The sequence below is a fragment of the Cynara cardunculus genome, assembly GCF_001531365.2.
Source record: "Cynara cardunculus var. scolymus isolate 2C chromosome LG 8, CcrdV1, whole genome shotgun sequence".
Taxonomy (NCBI): Eukaryota; Viridiplantae; Streptophyta; class Magnoliopsida; order Asterales; family Asteraceae; genus Cynara; species Cynara cardunculus.
In genome coordinates this window covers 22797423-22809143 of record NC_037535.1, presented here as the reverse complement: position 1 = coordinate 22809143, position 11721 = coordinate 22797423, and the positions used below count along the sequence as shown (strand labels likewise).

At 37.0% G+C, this 11721-nt stretch overlaps 2 protein-coding genes across 2 annotated transcripts; both read right to left on the bottom strand.

Moving 5' to 3' along the window:
* Positions 1-1097: 1097 nt before the first annotated feature.
* On the bottom strand, positions 1098-4032 carry LOC112516326 (exopolygalacturonase-like). Its single transcript, XM_025123340.1, has 6 exons — positions 3904-4032; positions 3471-3779; positions 3210-3399; positions 2667-2996; positions 2161-2418; positions 1098-1213 (listed from the first exon to the last, which is right to left on the bottom strand). The coding sequence occupies exons 1-6, from the start codon at positions 4030-4032 to the stop codon at positions 1098-1100; spliced, it is 1332 nt and encodes a 443-aa protein (XP_024979108.1).
* A 1005-nt stretch (positions 4033-5037) lies between these two features.
* On the bottom strand, positions 5038-10359 carry LOC112516115 (threonine--tRNA ligase, chloroplastic/mitochondrial 2). Its single transcript, XM_025123119.1, has 8 exons — positions 10042-10359; positions 8830-8976; positions 8564-8711; positions 7630-7883; positions 7134-7511; positions 6517-6825; positions 6245-6445; positions 5038-5411 (listed from the first exon to the last, which is right to left on the bottom strand). The coding sequence occupies exons 1-8, from the start codon at positions 10357-10359 to the stop codon at positions 5151-5153; spliced, it is 2016 nt and encodes a 671-aa protein (XP_024978887.1). The 3' UTR covers positions 5038-5150.
* Between the last annotated feature and the right edge of the window lie 1362 nt (positions 10360-11721).

Sequence of the window (11721 nt, the reverse complement as noted above, 5' to 3'; positions counted from 1 at the left end):
TTTTTTGATGATAAGGGTTTAGGGGCCACCTAGCTTTGATACTTCCTTCGAACAAGTTGTTCCAAGATCACAAAAGATTCGTAGTCGACGACCCTAATGAGTCGACTATGAAAGTTCGTCCAACTTTAAAATTATATTATGTAAAATTAATAATAGTTGATATAAGTGACACCCTCTTGTTTAATTTGTTCTATGTTTGTCGTCTTCTTTGAAATTGTCCGTTTATATCAGTTAATCTAATTGAAGATATAATACAACTGATTTGATTATAAGAATATAAGCATGTTGAATGATTATTTTTTCTAGAAAAGTTATTTAAGTATTATAATTTAGTAACATTTTTTTTATATTTTATATTTTAATTTTTTTTCAAAATTGATGGAAACAAGAAAATGGAAGAAAAATAATGATAATTTTCCTCCTCGTTTCAAATGTGGAAGGATAATATGAATGAAATGAAAGGAAAGAAATTAGAACCCCTTAAAAAGATTATTAAAGTTAGAAAACTATCTAATCTTTTATTATAAAAGGGTAAATTACATGAAAATGTAACGTACTTTAACTTGATTTCTATTTGGGGTAACGTACTTTCAAAACTTCTATTTTGGTACCTAAGATGTAAAGTTTTAAACATTCAAGTAGTCGGGTAATCGGTTGAAGGATTAACCAGTTATCATGCTGATGTGGCGAGTGATGTTGTATCTAACTCAATATTATTTGCTGACGTGGTTAATGACATAAAATTCGTTAATCTAAAATTAGTCTTCAACCGGTTACCCAAGTACTTAAATGTTTAAAACTTTACATCTTATGTACCAAAATGGATGTTCTGAAAGTACGTTACCCCAAATAGAAATCAAGTTAAAATACTGGTATCCAACTCAGTATTATTTACTGACGTGGTTAGCGACATGAATTTTTTAATCTAAAATTAGTCTTCAACCGGTTACCCAATTACTTAAATGTTTAAAACTTTACATCTTAGGTACCAAAATAGAAGTTTTAAAAGTACGTTACCTAAAATAAAAATCAAGTTAAAATACGTTATCATGCAATTTACCCTTTATAAAAGTAACATATTTCCTTTCATTTTTCTTTTATTCAAGAACATAGCAGTTATTTTCTTTCTTTTCCTTCTCTTGAAAGAACACAATAGAAAAATAATTTTCTTTTCCCTTTTTTTCCTCCCCAAATTCGAAACACAATGTAAAACCTGACAAACGTGGCAACATCTGAACCCAATAACGTGATAGATTAAAATTTGAGGGTTGATGAATTGTTTACAGACGAAATTTGTAACTTACGAGAAGAAAGTAAAAGATTTAACTTGACAAGTTTAATATTGACGATCGAATAACTGGTATTGCTTTTATGTCGTTCGAAAGGGTTGGAGTTGGATAAAGAAACCAACTCCAAAAAGAAGTCCAATTATGTAGGGATTCAGATCATGGTTTCCTGTATCAACGAATCGTCCACCAACGATCATAAGGAGAACACTATAAAAGGCTGAACACACACAGAAGGAGGGGTTCACGGTTTCAAACATGCAAGAGCATATATTATTCTCGAATAACATCAGTTAAAGCACACTTGATAGAGTTGGTTTGCAAGGCTTTTCTTCTATCAAAGACCCGAGTTTGAATCCTATCAATGTCATTTTTTAAGTTTTTAATTTCAGATCTATTATGTTTCTGAAAAATATTTACAATAAAATACTTGAACACAAGACCTCACAGACGAAAGACATGAACTAATCAACAAACCAATGGAGATTTTTACCCATAAACATATACGTATAGAAATTAATTAGCTTTTATTGATCATATATAACTACATTAATTGTTTTCAATTAATACATAATTTAATTTATATATATATATATATATATATATTAGTCTATCCAACTTGAAATCGCATCCGAGATGGCCTCAACGTTCTTTTTTGTTGGGGAGGTTTCACAGCCACCCTCTCTCGACGTCGAGTCCGAAGTTTTCTTCTAGGACCTTGACCTGCATGAGCATATATGCAATCACATATATATATATATATATATTGGATCTCACGGTTACTACAAACTAGTCGGTTCTTCTTTGAACGAGTTTATAATATGTATATATATATAATATAATGAATTAAAAAACATTAATAAATAGAATGTACCTTTTTGTGTTTGTCTAAAGAGGTCAGGAGGTGCTGTACATGGCTGAGGTACCACATTTCCAATGACTTGTGGTTTGACGTTATGACATCCAGAGACGGCACCCGGACCCTCTTTTCCCTCGTATTTCAAATCGATGTCTTGCAACACCACCTTATCGCATTGTAACTCTTTGCTGCAAAGGATCGTTATCGCATATTTTGTCATCGAAGTCCCCCTGATTCCTTTAAACAATACGTCTGATATCTTCACCTTTGAAGAGTTTGTCTGATATCATCAAAAACTTCACCATCACTTTCTTTTCTTATATGTATATATATAAGATCATTGCTGCTAAAGATGAAGTTTTAAAGATCTAAAGGATTTGTTGTTGTTAATGCTTGAATCAAAAGGGGGAGAATGTTGGGTTCAATATGTTGTGCTTAAATGTTATTTTTTTTATGGTTTTCCCCAAACCTATATATATATATATATGTATGTATGCATGCATGTATTAAGAGGTAGATACGGACCTCCGGATGACAGTCGAGATAAGGGCAATATTCTTGATCGATTAATATCGGATTTCCAACATTCTCCATTATGATATCTTCGAAATGCAGTTGGTTGGCGACTCCTGGAAGAGAACCAGGCCAGGTCTTGATCCTGAGTCCGTTGTCACTGTTGCTGATGCTGCACCCCAGGAAGAAGATCCCGTCAACGGGTTCTTCGCCTGGGTACCTGCCGAGGCTGCCGATACTGAATCCATGGCCAGGGCCACATGTGGTTTTCTCGACATGAATGTTCTTGCTGCCATCGCCAATGGAAATGCAATCGTCACCGGTCTTGATGGTCGTGCCTGTTAAAACCAGGTGATAATACGCACAATTTGACTCTGAAATGTGATACTTTATTCAATAAATCAAGCTGCCTTTTTATAGGCTTACACAGGAAACAGAACAGCAAACTATCAGCTAAGAAATAGGAACAACTAGGACTAATTCAAAATACTTATTCAAATCTAAACAGACTCAGTCATATGACCGTTTGTAACCAAAGACTTCAATAGTGCCGACGATCTTAAACCCGTTGGTTCTACCGATATGAATCCCATCTGTGTTTAGACTCTCCGCTGGTGCATCAATGATGGCTTTCTCAATCACTGTGTTGTCACAATTGATTACCTGTATGTGAACTTGTTTACTGTTTCTTGAAGTTATCCCTCTAATGGTGGAATCCTTCACCAGATCCATTCTTATATTCTGTATCAACATGAATAACACGTTAGATTCACAATGAATATGTTGTATATTCATGATGAATATATACCTACATATGGTAAACCGATTTTTCCGGTCTTCATGGCATTGTTGGTCTTCCAAGCCTCCTCGCCTTGTCCATCGAAGTTACCTCCTGTAAGAGTCATCTTATTGACATTTTTGATATGGAACCAACTTTCTGTCTTGATGGCTTTGGGATCGGTCGGAGCTAAAAGGGTGGCTCCTTCCGCCACCACCTCAATCGGATTCTGGCATGGTCCTACCAAGCTCACCGGCGAAGCCACCAGGTAGTTTCCCGACGGAATCACCACTTGGCTCGGATCCTTGCTTCCGCATGCTTCCTTCCATGCATCCATGATCGCCTACACACATTCATCATCAATCCATATATATACACACAAATATATGCATATATATACATATATATATATATATAGGTGGAGGTTCAAACGAGAACACCTCCATTTTTACGATAACTTGTGGTACCTGGGCGTCGTTGGCTTTGCCATCGGCGACGGCTCCTTTGGTTTTGATATCAACAGTCACGGCGGTGGTTGTGGTAATGAAGAATCCTATAAAATAAAAGAAGAAAGAGATGGAAGGAGACCCTCCCATTTTTATTAAATAAATAGGTTTTTATTTATTATATAATATTAAAAATGATTAAGGAAATGAAAGGCTATTTAAAGGGATTTTATTTTCAGATTTAGCTTTCTTAAATAGTTTCTTCTCATTCAGACATTCTTCACATCTCAAATCGACAAAATAGTAGCAACAATTTACGGGTTGTTTCTCAAGTGTTCTCCTCCGATCCTCCCTCTTTTTCTCTGTATGTACGTGTGCGTGTATCGCTCATAATTGAAGAGTTTCATTAGATCAATAACTAAATAAAAGAATACGAAAACGGTCAAATCACATGTGATTTTACATTAACGGTCAAAAGGGTGTGGGGGCGACGTAGCCTGCGATCTCAAGTTGCAGCAAAAGTCGCGCGAATCATATAAAAAGAAGTAACTGAAATAGAACGATTTACGTTGTGTTACCCAATTTTATCTGTTTGGTGACTTAATTTTGTTCTAAGAACTTATTGTAACGTCTTTTAAATAAGATGCACGATTATTAGTTTTATTAAATTTAAAGTTTCATCACGTATTTTATTAGGTTGCATGTGGTACGTTCGAAAAAAACCCATTTTATTGTAGTGCGTATTAGGCCTGCAACTCGTTTAATTGATGTTAATATCCACAAATTACCCGCACAACTTAATTTTGTGACCGAATTTCTTCTTGAGTTGGAAAACCATGGTCCATGGCTCAAATCATGGGGTGGAAACGATACGAGACAAGTTATTCGAGATCAACTCGGTCAACACTTGACTGGAACTCGAGCTTGACTCGACATGCTAACGAGTAGAGTCGAGCTCCTGATACTCGACTCGAAAAGTTCGTAAGATACTCGAGTTCAGATATTGCTATCAAGTTCGAGTTCAAAAATTGCTATCAAGTTCGAGTCAAGTTTGGATTTTAATTACTCGCGAGTTTTCAAGTCAAACTCAAGAATATGAATGAATTATGATTCGTTTTCAAGAACAAAATGATATAAACGAAATATAAAACCTTACAGTAACCGTAATAGTTTTATTACTTTGTGTATTTGTTTCACGTGTGTTTATACCAAAATTACTAATCAATCGTTTCACGATTTGCAACGATAATCTTCGTTCACAAATCATTTCAAACAAATGTTCTGGTTTCGACAGCGTTATTGATCCTATCGATAAAATCATGGACGTCCATGGTTCCCAGCTCCCCGCCAAACCTAGATCTTACGGTAACGCTCTGTGTCTCGACTTCCTTGGGTCCCACGACAGCCATTAACGGTATCTTTTGCTTCTCCGCGTTTCTAATGAGCTTCGGCAGTCGCTCCCCCGTGCACAACTCGGCTCGTATGCCGCTAGCTTTCATCTTCTCCGTAATCTCATTACAGTATTCGAGCTGAAAAAGGACATTATACCTCCTCGTTATAATCGTCAACTCTGAAGGGTATTTTAGACATTTGACAAATAGTTGAATACCTTCCTAAAACCATCTATCCTGTTATTCCCTCCAAAATAAATGTACACATTTCTATTCCAATTTGTCCCAAAATAACTGTCCATTGTCAAGAAGCGTCTAGTTTCCAATTCTACTCTTAATTAATAAGATGAAGAAATCTATTACTCGCTCTAGTATTAAGGGTAAAATTGTCATTTAGTTCATTAAGTAGTATAATAATTACACAATTCTGAAACAATGTCTTTCTTGTGGACATTTATTTTGAGACGGAGGGAGTAAATGTTAGACCAGACCAAACCAAACAAACAGGGTATATTATACATAGAGATGCACAAAACCAGGCTTTTTCGGGCCTGGGCCTTCCGAGCCCGTTTTTAGTGGATAATGCAAAAGGTACTGTTTTTTTTATTTATTAACCCGGATATCCAACCCGCTAAGCGAGCCGACTAATCCCAGGACGACCAACTGCTTTGCAGATAGCCCGGAGTCACCACATTTGAACCTCCATGGCCACAAGATAATTTTTATTCCTCCTTCGATTTGAACCTGGGACCTCCTGCTTTTTTAGGCCCATGCTGGGCTGGACTTTGGAAAAGGGTCCCATCATGATTTTTCAGGACAGGCTTAATTGGGCCTGAACCGGACCTTTTCAGGCTTTTTCTGATCAGTGTGATCGAGCTTGGCCTTTTTTGTGCATCTCTCGCAGACCTTACCCTGTCTCGAGAGACAGACGGACTGTTTTCGGAAAAAAAAATGTTGACCCTCTATTTTACCTGTCTGTCGGTGACTGGTAGAATTCGAGCTTGAATTGGCGAGAGCCATAATGGAAAATCCCCAGCATAATGCTCGATAAGTACTCCGAAGAACCGCTCCAAAGATCCAAGAACCGCTCTGTGGATCATGATCGGTCTCTTCCGCTCTGAGTTTGAATCAATATACGTGATGTCGAAACGCTGCGGCAAGTTAAAGTCGACCTACACGCACAAACGATCTTATTGTCACACCAGTTTCACAAACACAATCAAATCTCCAAATACGAACATACCTGTATCGTGGAGCATTGCCACTTCCTACCGAGGGCGTCCTCGATCTTGAGATCGATCTTTGGGCCATAAAACGCGCCACCACCTTCATCAACTTCATAGGTCCATCCTTTATCGTTCAACGCTTCTTTTAGTGCACCCGTTGCTTTAACCCATATATCGTCATCGCCTACGGCTTTCTCGGGCTTAGTCGAAAGGTTGACTTCATACTTTTCGAAGCCAAATTGGAGCAACATTTGCTCGGTGAGATCCAAGACACCCTTTATTTCGTCTTTAATTTGATCCTCTAAGCAAAAAATATGTGCATCATCCTGTAAATCAATGATAAAGACATAATTCGTATAAATCGATTAAAAGCTACAACACCAATACATGAAGCACATCAAATCACTGTAAAAAATCGGCTTTATAGGACGCCAAACAGGTCTAAACGTCTTAATAGACTGCTTTATAGAACTTGAAGTTTATGAGACCAAACAATTATGTGTCCTATAAAGCAATTTGTTAGGATATTTAGACATATTTGACGTCCTATAAAGTCGATATTATTGTAGTGATCTGGATATGTATACAAAGCAATTTGTATCCATATCCGCTATAAAGGCAGAAAAACTTTTACCTGAGTGAAGCCTCTTACACGGAAAAGCCCGTGTAAGCTACCGGATAATTCGTATCTATAAACCGTTCCTAACTCAGCAACTCGGATTGGAAAATCGCGATAAGAGTGAGGTTTTCGTTTGTAAATTAAAATATGGTAAGGGCAGTTCATTGGACGAAGCTGATAAAGTTCTTCCTCGATCTTCATCTGATCGTACATATTCTCTCGATAGAAGTCCAAATGACCGCTAATGCTCCAAAGATCCGCCTTTGCCACATGCGGAGTATAAAGAAGATCGTAACCACTTTTCGTGTGAATCTTTTTCCACAAATCTTCGATTATGTGCCTCACAACGGCACCTTTAGGATGCCAAAACACTAACCCGCCACCGGCATCATCCTGTAGATTTAGAAGAATAAATCTTACTGAAATACGCTCAAGTATGATCAGTAAAAACCATTTCAAAACCATTTTAAAGCATTCCATGGTTTAGGGTTTAGGGTTTAGGGTTTACTACCTGTATAGAAAAGAGGTCAAGATCTTGGCCAAGACGCCTGTGATCACGACGCTTAGCCTCTTCTTTGAAGTGTAAATACGCTTTCAATTGTTCTTCGTTCTCCCATGCGGTGCCATAAATTCTTTGAAGCATTGGTTTATTTACGTCTCCTCTCCAATAAGCACCGGCAACGGATTCGAGTTGTACAGCTCGCCTATTAATAACTCCAGTAGTTTCAACGTGAGGACCAGCACACAGATCCCACCATTCATTACCTAGAAAAAAAGAATCCAATAATCTTTCAAAAATGAAAAGAGAGAAAGAATGATCGACTTTTTTTTTTTTGGATTAACCTGGATATCCAACCCACTATGCAAGCCGACTAATCCCAGGGCGACCACCTGCTTTACAGATAGGCCGGAGTCACCGCATTTGAACCTCCGTGGCCACAAGGGGATTTTTATTCCTCCTTGGATTTGAACTTAGGACCTCCTGGTACTTTTGACCTTTGGAGCCAAGCTCAAACCAATCAGGCACCACCCTTGTGGTTGAATGATCGACTTTTCAAACCAATGTATTCGGCTTTTCATTAGAAACAACCCAACAACTTCTCGAAAATGAAAAAAGACACACTAAACTTTGCGAAAACAAGCTAGTTTGAACAAATTGTGCCGTACTACTTGAAAAAGTTCGTTCGTTCTTGCAAAACCACAACGCTCTTTTATCCGTTTAACAAAAAACGATGGTTAGTTTACGATAAAACGTCAAGTATAAAGGTTAAAAGATTCGACCCTCAAAAACAAAATGTTGACTTTTGACTTATGAGCGTCGAACGAGATTCAGGGTATTCACAGAAACAAAGACAGATAACATCATTTTCGAGTAGGATATGTTTGGTTTGGTTCAATGTCGGATGAGATTGAAACAAAGGGAAATAAGGTAAAACGAGCATTACCAATATGATATATGGTGATAGGCTCTTCCTTAATACCATCCAAGATCTCCAATTTGTAAGGTTCGTTAATGTCCGTTATTCTTTTCTGAGCTTCGTCTCTTGTCACTTCTTCTCTTACTAGAGGTAAGTTTCGACCAATGATACGATCCTACAGATGATTAAATAACGAATTACGTACCCTGAAACAACAATTTATTAATATCTTACTGAGTTTGTGACCAAAGAAAGTAAGGCAAACGACATAAGCTACATTGGAAACGGCTTACCATCTCCTTTTTTATCCTCTTGAGATCCTTATCGGTCAAAGACTCGATATCAAAATCGTAGTAAAATCCATGTTCGATCCATGGACCAATCGTTACTTTGGCATCTGGGAACACTTTTTGAACGGCCATAGCCATAACATGAGCACACTGCATCCATACATAAAATCACCTACCCCGATCAATCATCTATGCATTAAACATTAGCAAATACATAACTCGATAGCACCAATCATCACAAACACACTTAATATTATAAGGCTGTGTTTGGAAAACTAACTGATAAGCTAGTTGTTAGCTGATAAGACTAGTTATGTTTGGTAAACACTGAGAAGCTAGATGACAATGTAAAATGACCTAAAAGAACATGTTAGAAAAATTAATTGGAAAAACATAAGAGGGCATAATTGGAAAATAGTGGGAAAAAGCCCCTGAAAGCTTATTGAAACGTTACTTGAACTGGTGTTTCAAAAAGGTAGCTTATAAGCTAGCTTATGGTTGTCGAAGATGGCCTAACAGTCTGTTTCTTAGCAGCTTAATGAGACTTACAACTTATTCGGTCAGCTATACATGATTATTTGGTAGTGGCTTAATAATATAAATGTGGGTCGTGTAGTAAACTTCTAGGACGGAGCTTTATGCAGAAAGTCAAGTTTTTCCCAAACCTGCTCCTTAAGTAAAAAGCACACTACTTCCATCTATGAAAAACCCTCCAAAAAACAGATTAATCCACACAGTCAAAGCTTTATCCATACCAGACTTCATGAAAACCAACCAAACAGTCCCTAAATTGTTACCGGTTGAACCAACTTCAAGAAATGCGTGCCATCGGAAAAAAAACCAATTCTCCGAATTGGGGTCACTAGCATTTCAGATTTGTTTTCAAGTTTCATCAAACACCCATCTTTCAAACTCAGAAATTACATCAAGTTATCATAAATTAACAGCACGAATTCTCAGATTCCTACATGTCCTTACAAGATTGAATTCCATGACCAATTTTGTCAACAAAATCCATACCAATTTAAAGTTGTCAACCTGAATTTGACTCCCAAAAGTCAAAATGCATCTCTGGTTTGGCAGAGATACCAAATTCCAGTTATAACCTAAATAATCCCATTTCTATACACAACTGGTGTGTGCAACGATAAATTCGTGGAAATTTGTGAAATGAATACATCAAATTGACAAAAATAACAAAGGAATAGAATTTACAGTATGGCGAATTCTGAGGAGCGTTTGGGATGATTCATTAGTCGGAAGAACTACTTTCTCCTCCAGCTTAGGAACGTCATCGGAAGCATTGTTTTCGATGGCAATACCTGGGTCGGTCGCAACAGCGGCCGGCCATGATGAGAAGCGATGATACTGGGGTTTGTTGAAAAGATAAAAGGATCGGAACTTTCGGTCGTAAAATTGTTTGGAGATGGGGTTGAAGAGAAGGGAAGAAGATGTAGCAGGGTTTGATGGTAATCGAAGAGATGAAGTGAAGAGAGGGTGAGACGATGACGCCATTCTGTGTAGGAGAAACATGGCGTCGGCTTCGATTTCTACTGCTTCTTGATCTTGTTCAAAGTTTCAGGTTTGTGGCCCAGGTTTATTCCACGGGGGTGTATGAGATAAAAACAACTCATTCTATTATTCCGACTTGGCATCGGTAATAAACATTTTTTAGTGTTTGGTTAAATAATTTATATCGATGTTAAATCGGTAATAAAAGGTTTTTGAAAAAGTTAAACTCTTCTGACTTATAATAAATTGATAAATATTTTAATAAAAATACATAAATTGTTTCAAATAAGCAATCACAAATACCTTCGTGTATTCAATAGTCCAACAGATAAAAACTTGTAGGTATTTTTTTAAAAGGTTTAAAAAAACTTTAAATCAATTTTATGGTTCACAAATCCTTGACACACAACGGGCATCACTTCCTCTTGTGCTCGTCCACCCAGTGTCACTACCCACTTCTATTAAGGCCGAGCTTAATAGGAGCAAGAGACTTGATGGCAACAACCAGAATGAAATATTATTTAATCGTGGAAATGTCATGCCAGGCGCACCTATCATAATCGGAACAGATCAATTACCAGATCCACCTATCATCGTCGGCATGACCATAAAAAATATCATTAAAAAAGCATGAGTCGTTGTTAAAACATTATAAAGTTGATGATTGCCACCAAAAATTTGATCGTCGAGTTATGCTAATTCCATACGAGTTAGTACGGAGAAGCATGTGTCCATCACTCGAGCAATGGAAAGATGAAATATAGAGTCCCTATATCCTTGTGGTTAGTAGAGATGAGCCAACCATATCGTTGGCTCATAAGCCATAGCTGTTTGTTCTCTATATTGTCCATCGTCTTTGTTGGCCTTTTGTAATTGATATATCTTTTTTTGATTTATTTTGTTCTTTTAATTATTCATCCTTTACAACAATTTAATGAAGCACGTATCGACATACCAAAAAAAGATTGAAAAATCGAAAAGCAATATAAAAAATAGTGAGAATGATGGTTATGGTCAACGGTGGCGATATGACGATGAGGCAACGAGGGGCCAACCGTTTTGATCCATGGTAACTGAATTTCAACATTATTGAGGTGCAACGAGATGCACTAGATCAATTCATTTCTAAAGAGCAATTAATGGATGAGCATGATATTAAATCATCGTTTAACAAAAATAAACTAGCTTATATTATGGGCACATGTTTGGATGCACATAAGCTAACTTATTTAAAATAAAAACATTAGCGTTTTCTAAAAAACACATAAAACCATATTATATCGACGAAGACAAAGAAGAAAACGAAATACTAAAATGAAGATGTATCTCGTTGCATTACGCAAGTACACTTCTAGTTATTCATATAAATGAATAAAGTATTCA